The following is a 23,048-nucleotide window of genomic DNA, read 5'->3' as shown; positions in this document are numbered from 1 at the left end:
GAAAGCTGTTCCTCCTACCTAACGTCCCTCATGAGCCAAGAAACATAAAACTGGGGCCCCACTAGCAGCCAGTTGGCTGGCCCTTTGCCCCTATGGCATTTATGGAAACAGAGATCCGTCAACTTTTGTGAAAGGGGAGCTGAGCTCACTTTTAGAATGTGGGTTTCTCCCTTTGGGGACCTGAGGTTTTAGAGGTAGGCCGACTGTCTCCAGTCCAAAAACATCCCTCCACGAGCTTCTAACTCTTTGTAAATACAAACTTCTACACAAAAGTCCGTATGCCTCGACCCTTTCCACTGCCCCCTACTCATATACACCAGTGTGGATAAACAAAACCTCCTAATTCACTCAAGAATAAAGATACGATACTCCTTGTCCTTTGAAATCTTTGCCCAACATACACGCTTCTAGACTTTACTCATAGACTGAGCTCTAGAACACAGAGTGCCAGACCGAGGAGGGCTCTTTTGCACACAGAATAACAGAGCAAGGAGGAACCTTAGAGGACAGAATGTCAGCACCAGAGGGACCTTAGAACATGAAATGTTGAAGCTGAAAATGACCTGAGAATATAGACTATCAGCACTGGAAGTGACCCGAGAACCCAGAATATCAGAGCTGGGAGGGACTTCAGGGTATAGAATGTCAGCACTAGATCTCAGAATGCCTTTAGAACAGAGAACAATAAAAACTCAAATTTCTGTAATTCTTTCACATTTGCAAGTTCTTTCCTGCCCCCAGCTCTACAAGATAGGCAGTGCAAGTACTACTGTCCCCATTTTTTAGATGAGGAAGCTGAGGCTCAGGGAACTTAGTGATTCGCCCATGTTCTCACAGCTAGCAAGTGCTGGGATTAGAGTGCAGAACTGCTCTCCTGATGAGAACACTTTTCCCATTGCATGGAACTTGCTGGGATGATCCTTAAAACTGGGAATAGAATGTTAAAACTGGAACGGAGCCAAATATAGTAGAATGTATCACCTAGAATGTCAAAGCTGGAAGGAACCTTCCACACCAATTGCTTTGCCTTTCTCATTTTATAGATGAAGATCCTGGAACCCAGGAACACAAAAATGTTCTACCCAAGGTCACACGGAGCCAGAGGCAAAGCTTAGAGCAGAACCTGTTTCTCTTGTCTCTGACCTACTGTTTTTTCCACTCCCATACTGCTCTCTAGCTATATACTGAGACTCAAGAAAAGGCCTTTGCTCAACAAGCCTTCCCTCCCCCATTCCTTAACCCCCTCCTCAGCTCTGGGCAAATACTAATCCTGCCTGACAGCTATCTACACTCCCTCCCTGATCAAGGGAGGAAACTGAGGCATGATGTTCTAGAAATACAAAAAAAAAAATCAGGCACTAGGTCCCTTTCACTTCCTGCCTCATTGGTTTTAATATCCATTTCATAACATGACACTTTCCTTCCTGCTCTTCAGGGGTCTCCCATCCTGGTTATTAGCACACTGGATTTGGAGCCTGAGGACAAGAGTTTGAATTCTGACTTTTGATACTTATTAACTTGTATAATCTTGGATAAGTCATTTTCCTCTGCTGGGAAGAGGTTTCTTTATCTATTAAATCAGGAGGTTGAACTAAATGAGCTTTCAGTGGCCTTCTAGCTCTAAATTCTATAATCCTATGATCTATCTTGTGGTCCCACATTGCCTATATGAGTTTGCCCAATGCCCAGCTTTAGTTTACCATCTGGGCAAAGCTGGGGATGTGGGGTGGCTCATTCCAGCTTCACGCCTCAGGCAACAATTTAGCAGAAGGAGGGTGAGTTGGCCCAGTCCCTTCCTCTGGGTAATAATAATAATAATGCCAATAATAGCAAATATAGCTACAGAGCATCAAGGCTTACAAAGAGCTTTCCTCACAACCTCATGAGGTAGGCATGGAGAGTAGTCCTTTCTCCATTTCATCGTCGAAGAAGCTGAGTTTCAGATGCGACTCATCCAGAGTCAACCAGCTAGGAAGTGCCAGGACCAGAATTCAGATCCAAATCTCCTGTCTCAAGTCCTCAGCCTACAGTTTCTTCCCTTCCCAATGCACCAGCCTTTCCCTTCCAAATGGAGCCAAGTGCTCCCCAAGTCTGGAAGAAGGTGGGCAGAATTCCAGAAGGATCCCAGCCAGGTGGCACCCTCGCCCCAGATCTGATTCGATGGGGGAGATAAAGAATAACGATGATGATGATAATGGCAAAAAGAAAAGCTTCCATTCCTAGAGCCCCTTCAGGCTTACTGAGCAAAGTGCTGGCTTGTCGTATAACTATTACTACCCCCTTTCACAGAGGAAGCTCCTTGGGCCCTGAGGTTGTCTTTCTCTAGGTCACCCTACAGCTAGTGAGTGACAGAGACCCCAGTCTGAACTCTCCTGGCAATTAGTCTAGGCTTGTATCGACATGTGGCCAGCTGTTTCTCCAAGCTCCAAGAGCTTAGAGAGATCAGGAACACAGAAACTGGGCGGTGGCAGGGCTGCTGAGCCCCAAAGGGAGACAGAAGGGAGATGACCCGCATTTTCCACCCCAGACCAGGTCCTCCACTCCCCTGCTCCCAGGTCCCTCCCAGGCCCTCTCAACTCTTACCTGTGCCTGATAAATCCCCCCTGGATCCCTTGGTCCTAATCCCACAAAGGGACGGTTTGCAGGGGGCGTGCTGGGCGCAGAGTAGGCTGCGGGAAGGAGAGAGACCAAGAGCCCATTAGTGGGGGTGCGAGGCTGAGAGCCCCTCTCAAGGCCATGCAAGCCCAGCTCTCTCTCTCTCCCCGGCTGTTGGGGAGTCAGCTGTTCATCCCCAACAGTGCCTAGGATCTCAGTCTCCCCAGACTCAGAGTCTAAATTTGGACCATTTTATCTGGTGGCACAGAGAAATCCCAGGTTTTGACAGAGAACTTGGCCAAGGGGATACCACCCCCACCCCCCAAAAAGCCCTCAACCTGCCCTTTCAGGAGGGGAGGGCGAAGAAAAAGGGGGTGGGGAGCGGGCAGTCACCTTCCATAGCGCCACCACATTGGACATGCTGGCATAGCAACCATTTCCCTCTACCTCCCTATCCATCTAGGGGACCTCCCCGGTCAGTGAATGAGAGAAGGGAGGGAGAGAATAAAAATTTCATAATTCAGAACTCCTTGTGAATTATTCAGTTGCTTCCCTTGCCCACCCATCTCCCTTCCCCCTCCCTCTCCTCCTGATGCCTGGCCCTGCATCCCTCTCCGGGCTCTATGAATAATTGAGTGCATTTTATTTATTAATTTTCCTCTATGCAAGTGCATAGGGATGAGTGTGTGTTTGCATCCACACATATATTTTAATATAGGCGATTAAATTTCATCGGTGAGTAAATAATTCACTCCCGGACGCTGCCTGGGGAGGCCGGCCTCAGACAGGCTGGGACCAGAGGTTGGTGGGACAGATTGTGGGGGCCAAGGTATTGGAAGAGGATGTCTGAAAGCTGGGGGCAGGGCGGGGGTGGGGGGGAGAGCTGACACTAGGGCTTTTGTTAAGTCTGAGCAGAGCCAGGATGGGGTTTGGTGAGGAAGAGCAAGAGGCTGCCTGGCCAAGTGGGAAGAAGGACAGAGGGGGAGACAGGAGATCTGGGGCATGACATCACTGCATCACCTCGGCCAAGCCACGGCCCCTCCCTGGGCCTCAGTTTCCTCTTTTGTAGAGTAGAATGGCACACAAGATGTAGTCCTTAAGCTCCAGCTCTAACATCTCTCCTTCCCTCCCTCCTGGTGCTACGTTCTGTCCTGAGGTCCCTCTCTGTGTTCTGAGTTCTCTGCCAGCTCTGACATTCGGGATCCGGAGGTTCTTTCCAATGCCAAGATTCTCTGTCAGTTTCTGCTAGTCTAAGTGGGAGTCGGGAGCCCGAGGCTCGGATTCTGGTTCTGGCTCTAGAAGCGCAGAGGCCACATCTCGTTCTCCATGCTCTACTGAATCCGTACTAGACTGGATTCATCCAATCTCGGGGAGACCTCAAGATGGGGAAGGAAACTCCTTTCCTTTGTCCCAGTGGGAAGCAAGAAAGCAGGGCAGTTTCCCACGGGGCTGGATGGAGGGAAGCAGATGCTCGCCATTCTGCGGCAGTGTCGGGGGACCCTGTGTCAGGAGGCGCATAGTTCATTTGGAGCTGGTTGACCTTTAATTTCATTAGTTGTTGAGAGTATGACAGGAAGCCCCCTGGGAGAGCTTGGGGGAGTGTAAAGGAGTCTGGGGAGGGGATTGGACAGAAAAAGTGAAGGGGGGACAGGCCTGGTGTGGAGACTGGTAGGGGTGTGGGGTGGAGTAGAGGACTCAGAGCTGGAAGGAACCAGAGAAGGCATAACGTGAAGTTAGCATGATGAAACTGGAAAAGACTTCAGAATACAGAACACAGACCGTCAGAGCTGGAAGGAACACAACACAGAGACCATGGGCGGAGAAGACCTTAGGACACAGAACACAGAATGTCAGACACAGAACACAAGACATCCGATGGAGAACCAGAGGCCCTGAGTGACCGCTTAGTCCCAGCCCTTGGTTTACAGGTGGAGAAAAGTGAGGCCCAGAGAAGGGAAGCCCAAGCTTTGTCTGAGCGTGCCACACGAGAGTGTGCACACACCAAGTGGATCAGTGGCAGAGCCGGGACCAGAACCTTGGCTCCTTGGCACCTGGGCTCCTCCTCACACCACTTGCCTCTGGCCTCACCCTTCCCTTCCCTGCGTACCTCAGTCCTTGGGGTTATGGGGAAAAGAGGGGGGGATCATCTGCAGTGGTATTTGTGACGGAGACGCCCGGCACCAATGGGGCTGAGACCCACCAAGCTCATTCTGCCTGAGTGCCCGGTCATCGAGATGGGCCGACCGCCCGACCAGCTGCCTTCCGCACCCTGCCCCTGCTGGCTGCTGCCCGAAGCCCTCAGGAAGCCGAGAGCTTGCTCTGAGCAGGGCCAAGGGGATGGGGAAGGAGGGCTGAGCTGTCAGGGAGAAGGGAGGGGTGCCCGGCTGCGCTGCGCTGCCCACCCTGCCCCGGGCACTGCTTCCCTCACGCTTACTGGGTGAAGTCGGCGATGTGGTTCCTCCCTCGGAAGTTGTGGTGGTAGATTTGGTGTCAGGGGAGATAGCCAGCCGGGGCATGCCTGGGGGCGGTGGTGGTGCCAGCATCTGGGTGGAAAGGTAGTGACTGGGCATTTTGACTTGACCACTTCCATTTAACTGGGGGGGAACAGAGAGACAAAGTGGTTAGGGGGGAAGGCAGGGGAGCCCGGGGGGAAGGGCGGCAGGAGTCACACGGGCCTTGGCCCGCCTCCCCCCAGGTGCCCGGGGCTGTCCCCCTCCACCTCCTGCTGCTGGCACTGACCATCCCTGGCATTGCCCTCGTTTGGTGCCTGTAGGCTTACTTCGTCCTGCACCCTCACGTCCCTGCCTGCCCGAGTGTCCTGGGCCCTGAGTTCTCCTTGGGAGCGCCCAGGGCCAGTGGGGATAGTGGCAGGGCAGGGAACTCGGGCATTATGAGTTTAGTGGGTCTCAGGAGGAATTCCCTCTCCATGTCACAGAGACACTGCTTCAGGGTGCGCAAGGTATAGAAAACTGGGGGCAGGGCTGAGGGGTTCACAGGCAAGAAGGAGGCTGAACGACTAAGCAGGGGCCGCTCCCTCTCTCCCCTCACACTATCGCTACTCATACAACAGTTCACTCGACGGTCACAAGCAAGTTCAGGTGGGAACCTCACACCAGCCCTCTGATATGAGGGAGCAAGCAGGGTCATGATTCTCATTCACACAGTACAGAGGAGACGACTGACTTTCAGACGTGAAATGACTTGTCCAATGTCACACAATTAGCGTCAGAATGGAGACTGACAACCCAGGCCTTCCACTCTTAAGACAGGTGCTTCTCCCACTCGAGGCACCGCGCTGGGGGCTCCCCAGATTAGTGGCTCCCTCCAAACAGCCCCACGCTGCCTCTCTTCCTCCAGGCTTCTCTGCATTCCTCCCTCCCCACCACTCTCACCCCCTGGTCCTTACCGGTCCTGGCTGCTGATTGGATGGGTCACAGGCCAAGGAGACGAGATCTTTGAGGGGGTCCTGGGGGTTGAGATGAGGCGGGTATCGGATGGCAGTGTGGGGAAAGTAGGTGGAGGCCGTCTGGGGTATTATAGAGGTGGTAGGGAAATGCAGCGCAGAGGAGGGGTGAGGGCTCCGGGCGATACCTGAGGAGACAGGGACGGGGCCCTCAGTGCTGGCTCAGAGGCACTGGCCAGCCTGCCCACCAGAGGCTCTCAGCCGTCATCTAATCCAACCCCAACTGGAAGAGCCTCGTCTATGGAGGACTGGACAAGTCACCGCCCAGTCTCTGGCTGAAGGGTTCTGGCTATGGGGAGTTTGCTCGCTGCCTCTCAAGACAGCCCCTTCCCTAGCTGGGCAGCTCAGATTTGGCTTTGCTGGGGCCACTACTCAGGCGGTCCCAGTTCTGTCCTCTGAGGCAAGCAGAGGACCTCCACCCCTCCACCCCAGGGGGGTCGTGTGTGATTGATTTGGGTCTTAGGGACAGAGCAGAAGATCTGGGGCTTCTGGGAGCAAAAGAACACTGGGCTGGAGGAATCCTAAGATTCAGGCCTAGAAAGGACCTCAGAGGGCTTCCAGCCTTGACAAAAGAGGACACCATGACCGCTCGAGTCACACGTGCACACACACATACACATGGGTGGTGAGTGACAGAGCCAGGATTTGAATGCAGGCCCTTGGCCTCCAGGTTTTCCACCATATTACATTGCCTCTCATGAGGCATGGGTCTGATCTGCAGAGCTGGAGAGAGGTGGAGTGGGCAGAGACAGAAGAGACCCCAACCTCTTCTTCTGACATATGGAGAAACTCCCACCTCAAAGAGGGTGAGCGACTCACCCCAAGCCGCCCCAGGCCAGGCAGTCCAAAACCAGGTGTAGAGCCCAGGTGTGAGCTTATCCCTGAGCTTAACTTAGCCTGAAGCCTCGGAGGCTCTAATAGGAGGCATCTGAGTTAGATGACAAGAAGGGCTGCCCTCACCACCCATGAAGGAGTGGCAACCCAGGCATTGGTTGGAGGGTCTTACTTATCATTTAGAAATTAAGGGGAAATGGAGATGGCCCTCTAGGAATGGCTTGAGCACAGTCCTGCCTAAGGCAGAAAGGAGAAGATGACCTCTGTTGGGTCCGAGGCTCTGGCCAGTTCTGGGGAGGAGGGAGGCTAGAGTTTAGTTCTTGTTTCGATTGTCCTTTGTTGAATCTTTCAGGTTATCTAAGAATGTCATCATAGCAGGAGCTTCGTCTTTAGAGCCTGATGCCCCCCATGTACTGTAGTTTCCCTCTTTGGCTCAGGCTTGCATAGGCTCTGCCCTTTGGGGTACACCTGCTTACCGCTATGCACAGCGATGACAGGCCGGTGGTGCTGGGTGTAGCTGGAGAGGCGAGGTGAGTCCTGAGGCGATGGGCTATTGAAGGGGGACTTGTCCATCTCAGTCTTCTTCACTGTGGGTGAGATCCCTAAGAGGGGGAAAGAAGAGACGGTCACCTAAATGGCCACAGATTTGTGGGGTGAGGAGGCTGGGGATGTCTGTGGGGGGAGCTCAGAGTCTTGGGTCCTGTCTTAGGAAGCTGAGTTTTGAGGCTCTGCAGACTTGCCCGTGTTCCATCCATCTTCCCTTTCCTAAGCATAAGTGCCCACTGTGTACACCCAGTGTGGATAAAGGGCTGGCCTTCGAGGGAAGGAAGTCTTCACCCAAGCACTAGCTGTGTGGTTGTGGGCTAATCACTCAGTCTCTCAGGACCCCAAACAATTCTCCAAGACTCTAAGGTACAAGTGAGCTGTGAAGCGGCACATATTCCACACCAGGCATTTCCCACCAATGGGATCCCAAGACCAGCCCCTCCAAAACCAAACCCATTCTAAGCATTCCGTGCGTACTGAAAATGCAAAGACAAAATGAAAACCAAATCTAGCCTAACCTCCTAGCTGGGTGACCCTGGAACAGTCACCTAACCCTGACTGCCTAGCCCATGCCACTCTTCTACCTTAGAATTGCTACTCAGACAGAAGGCAAGGCCAAAATGGAAGCCAGTCTCTGCCCTAAAGGAGTTTATATTTCACTGGGAGAGAGAGGGAGGGACACAGCGTCTAATTAGATAAATGCAATCTAATTTGAAGGGAAAGTGAATGCTGATAACTCCTGGCCTCAAGAAAGGCTTCTGCTAGAAAGTGGCACCTGAGATGGGACCTAAAAGAAGTGAAGGATTCCAAGAAGCAGCAATGAGGAGAGAGTGAATTGTTGGGTGTGATCTTATTCTCACCAGCCAGAGGATAAGTCCCTGCCAGGGCTGGGGGTGGCCCCTGAAAGGCCCAGGTGACACTGTCATCACTTATAATCATTAGCCTGTAAACTCCAGGGCAGGACTGCCCGTGGTCCCCTTTTTGGCCCTTAGCACTCTGCACGGAGCCTGGCACACAGTAGGTGCTTAATACAGGATTACTAATTGACTGAAATTAGGCTAGAGGATCTCTAGGGCCCCTTCCAGCTCCAAAATCTGAGCTCAAGAATCCTTTTGACTTTCCCACCAGTCCGAGCTCTGCTACTTCCTAGCTATATGACTTCATCTCTCCCCAGCTCAGTTTCCCTCTCCATAAAAGGGGGCCTAACCAGCCTTGCCCAGCCTGGTGGGATGCAGATGGAACGAGATAACAGCACGAAGGTAATTTGATAGAGGATATTCACCTCCATAACAATAGTTTGACCTTGCTTGCTCTCTCTTCCTAGCCTTCCCTTCGTTCCAGCTAGACCAGGGCTTTTCCCCCCAGCAGAGTCGGGGCGGCAGGGGGTAGGGAGAACATCCTGGAATAGTCCTGTGGCTGCCATCATCTCTCCAGGCAGGCTCCGAGGGCCATGTGGCGCTATGGTAATGAGGTTAGACCTCACTCAGACACACACTTACAAGGATTTCCTAGAACATCTTGTTCGGGGATTGAAATAGCTGTGTCCTAGTGGCTCAGGCCCAGACCCTGGGGCTGGGATGTCGGCTCTCCGCAGTAGGTAGCCCTGAAACCTCTCTGGACTAGTAGAATTAGGAGGAGAGGGCAGAGGAGGGTTGGGGCTCTGGAACAGAGCATGTACATAGGGTGAAAATGATCTTTTCATTTAACCGAGTCAATAAATAATCAACAAACATTGATTCTGTGCCTCCTACATCAAGAGGCACATTTGACAGATGGGAAAATCAAGGCCCAAGCAGTGATGAGACCAGTGAATTTGGGCTTAAATCTCATCCCTCCCACTTACTACTTGTGGGATGTCACTCAGTCTTTCCACGACTCAGTTTTCTCCTTGAAAAAAAGGGGCTGGGACTAAATGACGTCTCTTTCAGCTAGAAGTGTATGAATCTAATAATAATAATTGTTCATGTTTTTACAACTCATTAAGGTTTGCGAAACACTTTCTTCACATAAACTATCCCATTTGAGCCTCACAACAATCTCATAAAAAGTGGTTATTATCATCAAAGCTTTATAGATGAGGAAACTGAGGCTGAGAGGCTATGATATGCCTAAGGTCATACAGTTAATAAAACAAAATTTAGGGGGTAGCTGGGCAGTTCAGTGAATTGAGAGCCAGGCCTAGAAATGGGAGGTCCTTGATTGAAATCTGACCTCAGATACTTTCTAGCTGTGTGACCCTGGGCAAGTCACTTAATCCCCATTGCCTAGCCCATACCAGTTTTCTGCCTTGAAACCAAAACATAATATTGATTCTAAGAGGAAGGTAAAAGTTTATTTAAAATAAAATAAAAAAGCAAAACAAGATTTAGTCAGTTTCAGGCAAGGTTTGAATCCAGTTTTTCTTGACTTCAAGGTTGATATTCTTTGCCAATCCCCCTCTCTGTCAACCTCTGACCAAAGAGGTCAAAACCACAGTATATTGGAGTTGGAAGGGCTTAGACTATAAAGCATGTCAGAGCTAGAAGGGACCTCTGAGGTCATCTAGTTCATCTCTTCTACTTTCCTAATTTTACAGATGGGGAAACTAAGGCCCTGAGAGGGGAAGTGATTTCTTCAAGGCCCTGGGTCTAGTTTAGCGGCAGATCCACTTGCCTTGCCCCAAATCATCCAGCAAGTCAGAGTTGGAGCGGGGATCAGAACCCACATCTCCAAAGTCCTGTTCTAGGAGCCTTTCTATTACATTTGAATCCCAGGCTCAGTACCGATTTCCCTAGTATGCTTGGGGTGGGGAGGGGGCAGTCAGGAAGAAAAAGGATTCAAAGTGAAGAACCCGGGGACAGAAGGAGTTGGGGGGGGGTGGGGAGGGGGCTGGACAGATAAACTCCTAGGCCTGAAACCTTCCCAGGGGAGAAAAGAAATCAAGTGCCAGAGACAAGCAAGCACAAGATGGGGGAGGGGGGGAAAGTATCGCTTTAATTAACTTAAGCCCCCTCCTCCCCCCTTCTTAATGAACAGCTAGTTGGGGCTGTCTAGACAGGAAGACTGAAAAGCACACCAGAAAGCAATCCAGCCACAATCATCTCAGACACTCGAGAGGGAGCTGGTTGGGCGAGGACCGGGAGCTAAGGTTACCAGTCCCTGGGGCTGGGCCGGCAGGGAAAAAAAGGAGGATGGATGGGATTTCTGTTCCCTCTACCCAATGGCAACACATTTTAGAGCTTGGTTGGAGAGAGGAGACCAAGTTTAAAAGGGCAGCAGCATCCCCTCAGGTCGAGAAAAGGCAAAGTGTTCTGGATCTGGAGCATTTCACACTCTGTGGGAAACAATAGGTTCACATTTTAAGGTTCATGGAAGCAGAGATTTCAAGCTAGAAGGACTCACAGAAGTAATTTTACAGAGGAAGAAAATGAGCCTCAGAGAGATAATGTGATTTTCCCCAGGGTCTTACAACGGTTCAAGGGGGAAGTCCTAGACCCAAATTTAGGTCTTTTGACCAAATATAGTACTCTTAACACTGTGTCACAGCAGCGAGGCTTTCTCAACAACTCATGCAGACACACTAAAGATATCTTTGTCACATCTGCAGATGACACCAAGCTAGGAGGAATTGTTGTTGTTTAGTTGTTTCAGTCAAGGCTGACTCTTTCCAACCCCATCTTCCTGGAATGGTTTGCCATTTCCTTCTCCAGTTCATTTTATTTTATTTATTTTATTTTTTTAAAAATCCTTACTGATTTCCAGACCAGTGCTCTATCTATTATGCTGCCTGGCTCCTATGAGGAGAGATTCTTGGCTGAAACAACTGAGATGAAATTGAACGGAGATAAAAATAAGGTTCCAGTGTGGTCCAGTGGAAAGGGTCTGGGTTTGTTTGCATGGTGTCTACTTCATCAGACTGTAAGCTTCTTGAGGACAGAGCTTATCACAGAGCCTGACACAGAGAAGGCCCTTCATAAATGTTATGTGACTGAAAGACTGAGTCAGAAGACCTTTAAATCCTGGTCTATTACGTGTAGCCTGTGTGACTTGGCTTCAAGGACTTAGTTTCCTCATCAGAAAATGAAGGAGTTGGACTAGATGGTCTTTAAGGTCTCTTCCAACTCTGAAGCTACTTTAGGTTTTTTTTTTTGTTGTTGTTGTTAAGGTCAACTTTACAAATACAGGCTATATATCTGGCTTAACCAGTAGTTTATGTAAACACCCAGGGGTTTATTTGACCATAAGCTTCATCTAGGCTAACCATGCTAATGAAATCTATTCCTTCTTTAATAGAATTCTATTGCCCTGATGTCACCTACAATCACCTCCAACCCCAAACTTGAGGACTCTGTCCAGTGTGGGTGCCTCAGCTTAGCAAGATCATTGAAAACTGGATCATATCCAGAGAAGGGTGAACAGGATGGGGAGGAGACAAAACACCCGCAGATACAAAGATCCGTTGGGACTAGGAAGGCCTAACCTGGAAAAGAGAAGATTTAGGGAAGATATGATCATTGTCTACAAATACCTGAAGGGCTATCATGAGAGAGAAAAGATATCTTCTGCTGGACAAACAACAGACAGAGGTAGGGGGAGGAGGACTGGAAGGAATCAAATTTCAGTTCTCAAACTGATGTAGAAACGTTAATCATGCAGATTAAACTTAAAAGTGTGTGTGTGGAGGGTAAGATTTCTATTCTCGACAAAGACAAAATGATACAAGACAAAAACGAAACCCATAGAGGTTAGGTGACTTGTCCAAGGTTATGTACCCTAAGAAATAACTTCCCAACAGAGCTGTCCATCAGTGGTACCAACTGCCTGAGGAGCTGAAGAAGTTGTTCCCTGCTGAGGCAGGGGATGAGGGATGGTCTCACTAAAGGAGATCCACAGAGTTTGAGTTAGAAGGGAATTCAGAGGTCATCTGGTCCAAATTCCTCATTTAAGCAGGGGTAAGAGGACCATCTTCTGTAATGCCATAAAGGGGATTCTTCCTTTGTGGGGAAATTGGACAGGATAATTTTTTTTGTGGAAATTGAGGTTAGAGGCTCTAGAGGAAATTTTGGGAAATCTAAAGAAATGACAAAGGGCAAGAAGGCTAGAGAGACCATTAAGAGAAGGAAAGTCAATGAGACCCCCAGTCTTGGGACATTACAAAGGTGAGATACTGTAGAAATAGACCTCATAGATGCTGCTGCTGGGAAACTACTGGAATGACAGAGGGCCCGGGTGAAAAGACCTTACAGTGACATAGGAATGGTACCTCTAGAGATGAGGACAAACAGAAGAGGGCCTTTGGAGAGGAGGATACTATAGAAACAGCCAAAGGCCTGAGTGGAGAGACCCTTTAGAGACACATAGAGATGGAATCTCAGTGTTAGGTCTTCTGAGATGGAATTTTAAAGATACTGGAGTGTGCAGAAATGGGAATTCAAAGATACAGGGATAGGGTTCCAGAGAAATGGGGTCATCCAGACTTATGAGCCTATAAATGCAGCTATGTGGGCCCTATGGAAATTGGGAGGGAGGCAGAGAACTAGGCAGAATGGACTGGATTCAACAATCCCATAGAAATTTTAAAATTTCTAGTCTGTGGGAAAAGGTATTGTGATAGGTTTCCCTTCAGGCATGGTACAAAGACAAAATGATACAAGACAAAAATGAAATCAGTTCCTGCTCTCAAAGAGCGTTCATTCTGGGGTTGGGGGACAAAACATATATAGATAGATAAAAAGGCGCAGGAAGAAGAAAAGAAAGGAAAGAAAAGAAAAGAGAAAAGGAGAGAGCACGTACTATGGAGACCATAGAAAACTTCCCGGAGGAGGTGGCGGCTGCGAAGGAAGCTAGAAATTCTCGGAGTCAGAGGTGAGGAAGGGCCTTATTCCAGACATGGAAAACAGTCAATTTGCGAGATGGCATGACAGAAAAGAGAGATGAATGATGATTGCGGTAAGGGGGAGGGGAGGACGTAATTGAAAGCGGGCCTGGGGTCGCACTTCCCTAATTTGGCCGCAGGGGGACCCCAGCCTGTCTGGAGCGTGTGAGCATGAGACTGCAAATCCCAGAAGCAACTGCTCGTCAAAACCCCGCCCCCGTACGCCTTCAGCCGCGACTACCAATCCCAGGAGGCTAGGCGCCCTCTGCAGCCTCCTCCTAAGCGGCGGCGCAGAACGGCCTATCGGGATATGTAGTCTGGTCGGCCGGGAAGCCCAAGAAGGCCTCGCTAACCCGCAGCTCCCAGCCCCACCTACCCCCTTCCATGTCCTCCGTCCAGTTGCGGCTGCTACTCGTCGGGGAGTTGGGTGACGTGTAGTAGTCCCCGCCGGGGCTCGTATCCACGTCTTCCTCCAGGGATCCCGATTTGTGTCGTTTGCTCCTATAGAAGGGAAAACCCCCCCCAAAGCATAGTTACTCCGTGACCGGGGGTGGGGGTGGGGGGTGGGGAGAAGAAATTAGGAGAGAAAGGGGGGCGGGGAAAGAGTCTAGTTTAATCGCACTCTGGACTTCCGGTTCTGAATGGGGCATCATGGGAACCCTGAGGATATCAGCGCTGGGAGGGGGACCTGAGGTTTTATGCATAGGTGAGGAAACTGAGACCCAGAGGGGAAGGGACACCCCTCCTTCTCCCCCATATTTTGCGCATATTTTACATATGTGGAAACAAGACCAGAGAGGGGAAAGGAATTGCTTCCCCTACGTTTTACATATGAGGAAACTGATAGAAAGAGAGGAGCCTCATTTTATATTTGGGGAAACTCAGACCCACGGAAGGGATTTGCCCAAGCCTACACAGTGAGTCAGAAGTATCAGCTGGGACTTCCTAGCAAGGGCTTTCTTCCCCTAGCTCAGGGACCAGAGGTTGGAGCAGAGGCAAAGCCCCTGGGTTGTGCCCAGGCTTTGGAGGAATCCATTGAATCATAGATTTATAGCTGGAAGAAACCTCAGAGGCCATTTCATCCAACCCCTCATTTTACCGAAGAGGAAACTGAGGCCCCAAAAGGTCAAGTGACTTTTTGATGGTCACAGAGGTTCAATAGTTAAGTAAGAGGCAAGATTTTTACACCAAGTAGCACATTCTTTTTACAACACCACTAGAAGAGAATCAAATATCCCAGGGGTTAGGATGTGCAATTTGGAACCTGTTGATGCTTTGGGGCACTCTGTACTGTAGGGTACAGTTTGGAAGTCCATATACCCCCCTATAGAAGGAAGGGATACTGGGTATATGTGTATGTGTGGGGGACACTAGTTTTCAATTCCTTAAGAATCCAAAATTTTGTCATTATGAACTTTCTCTCCTTGGATGCAGAATACAGCCCTTCTGCAGACCTTAATGAGTTTCTGTGGTCAAAAGACATTCATTGTCTAATGGAAATGAAGTTCTCTGTTCTTTATGAGGCTGGTCCTTATATAAGAGATACAACAAGCTGTGGTTGGGTCCATCCTCAAAGCCTTTCCAGCATGATAGGACCTGTCAGTGGAGTTTATACTCCACTGGCTTTGAGAGCCAGAGTCATCCATATGCCATGATGAGACAGGGAGGGCAGCAGTAGAGGAATAATAGTAATAAAACAAAATCTGTAATCACAGATCCTTGAAGTAATAATAACTTAAACCCTTGGCATATAAAACACTTTCCCGTTCTTAAACTGCAGAGCAGTCCCTTGAAGGAGGAAAGGCAGGAATTATATTAATTTTATAGATGGGTAAATTGAGGCTCAGAAAATGAATGGACTGACCCATATTAAATGGCAGTCAGTACTAAAAACCAGAACTCCTGATTCTCAATTTCCAAGCTCTTTACATGACATATAGAATGCTATGGAAGTATGGAAAGTCAGTGCTCCTAGGGATGTTGGAGACTAGTCTAACCTCTTACATTACAATGAAGGAAAATGAGGCTCAGGGAAGGCCCACAGAAAGATGATGTCAGAGCTGGGACAACGACAATGACTACTATTAGTACATATTTATATACAAAGCATTTTATGTACATTATCTTGTTTTGATCTTTCAACCACCCTGTGAGATGGGTGGCATAATATCATTGCCCTTTCACAGATGAGACTACTGTGGCTCATAGTTGTTAAGCATCTTGTGTAGTGGCACAACTGCTAGTCGATGGCCAAGCTGGGATTAGAACCCAGGTAGCTTGACTTGAAGTTCAAGGCTACCTCTGTTACATCCTGCCACTCATTTCTTGGCCCCTTTCTTCCTGGCCTATTTGCAGTAATACTTCTCCTGGACAAAGTGCCTGAAGTGGGAACATACCCACTGGAGGATGTGCTGGGCAGTGTTCTTCTCATGCTCGCACTGGCAGGATTCAGGTCATAGGCCAGGTGCCCTTGTAACTCGCCCAGGGAGAAGTTCGGTCCTGTGCCTGTCACCACAGGTGCTGCAAAATCCAAGAGAGGGGGGTATGAAGTACTGGGGTGCAGAGGACAAGTATCACTACTTTTTTTCTTTTTGTAACCCCTTATCTTCTGTTTTAGTGTCAATTCTAAGAGAGAAGGGTGGCAAGGGTTAGGCAATGGGGGTTAAGTGACTTGCCTAAGGTCACACAAATAGGAAGTGTCTGAGGTCTGATTTGAATCCAGGTCCTCCTAACCCCAAGCCTGGTGCTGTACTTACCTAGCTGCCCCAGTATCACTGTTTCTTACAGAAGCTCATTGGGAAGCAGGAGGCTACAGATTGTATTAACCCTATCTCACAAATAAGGAAACAGGTTTCGAGAGTTAGTTTAAACAAGCTGTCCAAAGCTACAAAATGAGCCAGCAGCAGGGCTAGGGTTGAATTATTGACTCCTTAGAGCTAGAGGGAGCCTTTTAGATCATTAAGTCAAATCTCCCCATTTCACATATAAAAAAAACGGAAACTGAGAAAAAGGAAGTGATTTGCCAGCAGTCATACAGAAAATTAGGAGTCAAGTTAGACTTAAAACCCAGGAGTCCTGCTCCATAGAATAGTGCTGTCTCTACTCCACACTGTCATTTCCCTATTGCCTACAGGAACATCAATTTAGGATATACAGTTTCTCTTGAAAATAATTCTATTTTTAGGTTGGTAGACAGCAATTGTTGGAGTCGGACACTTTAGAGATGAACATCAAGACAGGCAGACAATTGCCTTTGGGAAAGAGTAGAGGGAAGTGGGCACTGGTCAGATTCAAAGCATGACTACTCCCTCACCCACCCTTCACCCCCCCTCTCCCCCCCAAACACCAGTAGGATTTGAAACAGGGAAGCCCTGGGGTGGGTGAAGAGGGGAAACCTCCCAGTAATAAGAAGGAAAGACTAGCCAGAGGGAGCTTCCCAAAGTCAGGGCAGAGGGAAGCAGCTGACAGGAAAGACACAGCATCTTTGGGGAAGTGGCCAAGTGGGCAGAATAGTGAAAGCTGTGATATGGGGAAGGAAGGATTTTTGTTGTCAGTGTAAGTTTTATTTTAGCTCAGCTACTTAAGATATTCCCTGGCTCTTGTGGGTGAGGCTCTGGTCCCATTCTTAGTGAAAGCTGAACTCACAGCTCAATGAAGACTCAATCTCCTCTCTCTGAACTTCTCTGAGAGGGGATGAGAGCCCAGTAACAGAGCCTGGGAATAGACTAAGGCCATTCTTTCAGTGTGTGCCCTCTCCCACCATACCTCTGAGCCTCCAGCCTTTCATTGAGCCCTTATCTCGACATTGAGCCCACCATACCCCTCATCTTACCTGCCATCCCTCCCACCAAGACCCAATATTGTCATGAAGCTGACTGGAACCCTCACTGATTCCCTGTTCTCTCACTAAACCTTCCATCGCTCACTAAATCCCTCTATTCTTATTGAATCTTCAACTCTTGACTAAGCTCCCACTCCCTTACCAAATTCCTAGCTTCTCACTGAGCTCCTTCCCTTCATCCAGTTCCTAGCAGCTCCTAGTATTTACATTCCTTTCCTGAGACCACATCTCTGTACCCACCTTTTGTTCCCTCAATGAGCTGACTACCCTCTTCACTCAGCCCCCATGGTCTTGGTGAATCTGCCTTAATATGCCTCCAGCCCTTCACCAAATCCATCCTTCTCATTGAAGTTCTTCCCCAAACCCATCTCCTTTCCTGAGACCCCATCCCTTCACTAAGCCCCATGCGTTAGATCAGAGTCAAGGTCCAAATGGGAGCTGGGGAGCCAGGCAATTACTCACTCCGGGAGACTTGGATGAGCTCAGTGACACTGAAGACTCCAGATGTAACAAAGCTTTCCTGGAAGTCTGTGGTGTCTGGGAAGAAAGAGAGACAATGGACAGTCAGAGGGAGGAAGGTACCAAGTGCAATGGGATAAGATGGGATGTGGAGGCTCTTGATCCAGCAGCTAGTCCTGTTTATCCTTTTGTTCATCTTTCAAAGAATCCCAGATGTGAAATGAACTTGTCATCACACATCTACCTGTAGCAGGAAGGGCCAAAGGAGCTGGAAAGAACCTTAGAACATAGAATGTCTGGAAGGAACCTTAGAGAAAATCTTGTCTAATTCTCATTTTGTAGATTTGGAAACCAAGGCTCAGAAAAGATGAAGGGCTTGTTCAGGGTCATATAGGTAATCCATGTTGGAGCTGAGGTCTCCTAATTCCTTTTTACCTGCCTTTCCCTCTGGGCAATGCTGTGTCTCCAAACACCGAGTTAAGATCTTGGGTCCTACTCCAGCATGTCACTTCCAGGAACATCACCTCAACACATACTGGTGGGCTCTTCCCCTATCACAGATTAATTTTCACCTATTTTACAGGTTGTAAATAAAGGTTCCGAGAGGTTACAGACCACCTTCATCACATAGCCAACCAATTCTTTTTCCTCCTTTTTATGGATTCTCCTTTCAACCCCACCCCACCCCTCCTGGTCAGCAGATGGCTCAACTTTTCCAGGGACCTTGTCCTTCCAAATTCTCTGGGGGGATAGTGAAATGCATCATACCAATGAACTCTGGTTGGGCCTAAGGCCTATGTGCCATGGATGTTCAGGGGAGATGGTTGAGGTTTCCTGGGGTTTTTTGTATGTGTCCTTCACCCCCACAATTTTCCCCACCAGGGGGCAGCAGTTGCTTGAGTCCCTAAGTTTATGCTTTGTCCCTGTATCCCTTAGGTATTGTTTTGGGCTCCCCATTAGCACCTGTCCTCCTGGAGACAATCTGTCCTCATCCTTCCAAGATATAGTTCCCATCCCCTCCATTTTCACATCTCTAAGGAACTCCATCCTTAATCCTAGATTATCCAGAACTCCCCCTGCTCCTTAGGAATATCCTTTCTCCTACTCCCTCAACTAGTTAGGAATAGACTTTCTTATCCTTGAACTAAGGTTTTCCCCAAGACTCAGACTCCCTGAAAAGCCTCATCCTCTCTCTTCTTCAGCTTTCTCCTCTATGCAATGCCCCCCTTAGTCCACTTCTAGTTTTGCCCTTTCTCTTGAGCCCTGGTCCCGTGTTTGATCATTGCAGAAGATCTCCCTGTGTACCTCCTGGCATCTCAAACTCATGTACAAAATCAAGGCAATTATCCTCCCTGGAAGTAAATTCCTCTTCTAATCTCTTCCATCATCGACAGTGAGAACATCATTCTCCCAGGGTCCAGGAGGCTGAAAATCCTTGAGCCATTTATACTGTATGGACATGCCTATGTACATAGTTGTTTGCCTGCTGTCTCCCCCATTAGATTAAGAGCTCCTTGTAGGCAGACACCATACTCTTGCTACCACCACCACTCCTTTTTTCACTCTTTTACTGTTTGCCTTTGAATCAATATTAACTGTTGGTTCCAAGGCAGAAGAGTGGTAAGGACTAGGCGATTGTGACTTGTCCACGGTCATACAGCTACGAAGCCTCTAAGGCCAGATTTAAATTTAGGTCCTCCTGACCTCAGGTCTGTCTCTTTAACCACTGAGCAACCCAGCTACACCCCCCCTTAGCCTTCTTTGTATTCCCAGAGTTTAGCACAGTCCCTGATACCTAGTAACCACTGACTGACTTCTCTTCCCTTTCCTTTATCCTCTATTTCATGTATTCAGTCTGTCTCTGGATTCTGTCTTCTTTTTCCTTCTCTCTCCTCACCATTCCTGGAGTCCCCACCTAGCCCAGGATACATTACTTAGAGCCCTTGAACTTCCTACACGTCTCCCTGTCTCCAGGCTTTCACCTCACTTTGGTCCCTACAGATGGATCCTCTCAAAGGCAATCCCCTTAGTCACCTCCACCCCATTCATGTCAGGCAGTCCTACTTCTAAAAATATATACTGCTTTGAAATATTGGAATGCCCCCTCCTCTCCATCTCTCTCAATCACACCCCATCCTTCAGTGACCAACTCAAGTCCCACCTCCACCAGAAAGCCCTCTCTGATTGCCCTAAGCCCAACAGTGGCCTCCTTCTCTGGACTCCTCTTAAATAAGAATAGCTAGTGTAGTGCACTATTATATATATTATATATATATAATATACATATTATATATATATTTATATACATACAATATAATATATAATTAAATATTATATAAACAAATAAACTTCTATACAGCAGTCCATAGAATATTTTCTCATTTGGTCCTCAGGACAATGAGGAGGAGATGCTATTCTTAGTTCCATTTTATGGGTGAGGAAACAGAAACAAAGGTCAAGTGACTTGCCCTGAGTCATAGGTGGGAAGTAGCTGAGGCAGGATTTGAACTTGTCTTCCGAACTCCAGGCTCAATCCACTATCCACTGGACTGCCCACACGTCTGCCACGTATTGTCAGTATCAGACAAGTCTAACACCCAGGTATTCTAATATCTCTTCAGCTTGACATCGAGCTCCCCAAGTGCTGAAGTCTTCTGTCTCTTGCCCAGAGCAGACCCCTGGGCTTCTCCAGGAAATCCTTATTGACTAACTGACCTACTGCGGGAGCTTGTGGTGTTCAAATGGCCTCCTCTTTCAACTCGTAGGCACAGAGCTGGAAGGGACCTCAGAGACCATCAAGTCGAGCCTATAAATCTGACCAGGAATCCCTTCTATAACTGCCTCCCACCCTCAAAGTGGTCAGCCAGCTCCACTTGAAGTTCCAGTGATGATGGGGGGAATTCTCTAGCTCTTAAGGCAATTCATTCTGCTGATGGATCGCTCAGTTTGTTAGGAAGTTTGGTTTTCTTTCCTTATCTGAAGTCTGTCTGTCTCTCTAACTTCACCTCATTGCTCCTGCCCTCTGGGGCCAACCAGAACCAATCTGATTTTTCTTCCAGCAAGAGCCCTCCAAATAGTCTCAAACAGCATCCCTCCCTTGTGAGTCTTCTCCTCTCCAGGATCAACATCCCCAGTTTCTTCAACACATCCCCAAACAGCTTGGTTTCCAGTTCCCTGGATCCTTCCCTCCTGCCTAGGACCACTATGACTGGGATGCCCTCCCTCTGAAAGGGGTCAAGCAGGGCCATAGGTTAGGGGTGGGTGTGGAGAGGCATTGGGTCTGGGACTGGCTGAGGGAGAAATGACTACCCGCCCTCCCCTCTAAGGCCTGCCAGCAGTTTCCTCTTGGCAGCCTGGCCCCAGCTGTCCCACTGCAACCAAAGCATTTCCCCTCTTACTGCCTACCCAGCCACTAGCTCCCTCAATCCCTCCCTCTTTCACTCCCTCCCTCCCTCCTTCCTCTGCCTTGGCCTCTCCCTGGCCCAGGATTTCCTGTTCCTGCAGTGGACAGGCTCTCTCTCTGGGGGACTCCCTGGCTGGGGAGGGAGGGGGATGAAACTTGACTTCCTCTGCCTGACAAGCTGAGTCCATGGGGAGTTTCTCTGTGGACTGGACAAAGTCAGCCAGTGGGAGTGGTGCAATCAGCCCTGGACTTGGGGGCCAGAATCCTGGATCAGCCAGCCATATATTAGCTGTGGGACCTTGGCCATGTTCCTCCCCTCTGGGGGGTTGGGGGGGGGACTCAGCTTCCTCTCTTGTCCACTGAGAGGGTCGTTCTAAGTGATTTTAAAGGTTCCTTCCAGCTCTAACGTTTGTGAGCCAGAAGTGCAGTGGTTTGGAACTTGTGGCTTCTTGCTGGCAAAGGACACCTTGGGTGATAGGGAGAGAAGAAGGGATTGGGGCCCTGGAATCTCCAACCACAGGGGCCCTGCCAAGCTCCTTGATAACCACCGGGTCATATGGCCACCTAGATCTGTAACCAGTGTCTACCGTGTCCGAAAAAACGAATGAACCCCCACCTCAACTCTCCCACTCTTCTCCCCTTTAGCCGATCTGTCTTACCTTTGTCCATACACTGCTTTGTACAATAGTCTCTACAATTAGACTGTGTCCCTCCCGATGGCAGGGGCAAAGCTTTTTTCTACCATGATATCTCTTACATGGTCTAATAAATGACCCAGGCTTCAGCGTTAACCTAGGGGGTGAAGACTGGGTGGGTCAGGTTCAGATCCCTGAGGCTCTAGAGGAGGGAAGGACAATCTGTTTTTCAAGGCCTGGGGCCTCTTACGGATATTTTTATCATTATAGGATCATAGGATTTAGAGAGAACTAGACAGGACTCTAAAGATTTTACAGAGGAAACTGAGGCACAGGGAAGTAAAAGATGTGTCCAAGGTTGCACAGGCAGTAAATATCAAAGCTGGGAATTTGAACCTAGGTTGTCTGATTCCAAATCCTGTGCTCTTTCTAATGTATCAGAGGAGGAAATAGAGCTCAGCTAGCAAATGCCATGTCTGAGGTTATATATAGAAAGTGAGGAGCACCATGTGTTTTGCCATCTCCCTGTCCCTAAGGCTCTCATTCCTCCACTTACCCAGTGTGATGGGCTTGCTGTCTTCTTGGTCAGAGCCCATTCCTGCCCGGGGGCTGCCGCTCTGCTCTGAGTCTGAAATGAGAGAAGAGAGACATGGCATTGAATACTCCTTTCTCCCTCCATTTGCCATGAGGAATAATGACAATAATAGTCACATTTTTTAGCACTTTTATATCCATTATCTCGTTTGACCTCCTTCAAAGGAGGTAGAACAAATAAGCCTGTGAATCTCTGATCTTTATTTTCTAGATGAGGGAGTAGAGGCAGCACGATGGAGAGAGTACTGCACTTGGATTTAGGAAGACATGGGCTCCAGTCTTTCCCTCTCATGACCCCAGGCAAGTTACTGAACTCCTGTGATTCAACTTTCTAAGGACTTATTTACTAAGTCATTGACTGGTTTGAACTGCTTGAGTGGAGGGACCACCCACTCGAAGAGTTCTCACACACCCCTAAAATTACAGATCTTTCCTTTATTTGTGTATAGATGAAAAAACTGAGATTCAGGTCAAGTGACTCCCCAGTCACACAGCTACTAAGTGAGAGAACTGAGAGTGAAACCCAGATCTCCTGACCTCTGGTCTAGAGCCCGTGCTAGCATGTCTAGCCCCAGAGTTGCCCACATGCCCACTCCTATTCCCCTGGAGTGGCTTAGGTGCCAACCTCTTGGGTTCCGGTCCTAGAGGAGCATAGATTTAAAGCCAGAAAGCATCCTAGAGACCAAAGAATCTCAACCTCTTATTTTACAGACTAGGAAATGTCGTCAGGGAGAAGATAAGAGACTTGTCTAGGGTCACACAGTTAAGTGTTTGAGGAGGGATTCATCTTCCTGATTCCAAGTTCTGTGCCCCCTGCTCCCAGC

At 48.8% G+C, this 23,048-nt stretch overlaps 1 protein-coding gene across 5 annotated transcripts in view; it reads right to left on the bottom strand.

Moving 5' to 3' along the window:
• The window catches only part of NFIC (nuclear factor I C), a 144,598-nt gene that overhangs the window by 23,197 nt on the left and 98,353 nt on the right, over positions 1 to 23,048 (bottom strand). For 2 of the 5 annotated variants that reach the window (XM_056822385.1, XM_056822384.1), the window contains exons 3-10: positions 22,187 to 22,258; positions 17,596 to 17,670; positions 15,689 to 15,812; positions 13,669 to 13,793; positions 7,369 to 7,494; positions 6,002 to 6,186; positions 5,030 to 5,189; positions 2,584 to 2,669 (exon numbers count right to left, since the gene is read on the bottom strand). In XM_056822385.1, coding sequence (XP_056678363.1) covers positions 2,584 to 2,669; positions 5,030 to 5,189; positions 6,002 to 6,186; positions 7,369 to 7,494; positions 13,669 to 13,793; positions 15,689 to 15,812; positions 17,596 to 17,670; positions 22,187 to 22,258 — 953 coding nt within the window. The remainder of the gene's footprint in view (positions 1 to 2,583; positions 2,670 to 5,029; positions 5,190 to 6,001; positions 6,187 to 7,368; positions 7,495 to 13,668; positions 13,794 to 15,688; positions 15,813 to 17,595; positions 17,671 to 22,186; positions 22,259 to 23,048) is intronic. The other 3 variants (XM_056822388.1, XM_056822387.1, XM_056822386.1) reach the window with 2 other exon arrangements.

This window comes from Monodelphis domestica, chromosome 3, assembly GCF_027887165.1.
Source record: "Monodelphis domestica isolate mMonDom1 chromosome 3, mMonDom1.pri, whole genome shotgun sequence".
Classification (NCBI taxonomy): domain Eukaryota; kingdom Metazoa; phylum Chordata; class Mammalia; order Didelphimorphia; family Didelphidae; genus Monodelphis; species Monodelphis domestica.
The sequence above is the reverse complement of the archived record's forward strand: the minus strand, read 5'-3'. Positions and strand labels throughout refer to the sequence as shown.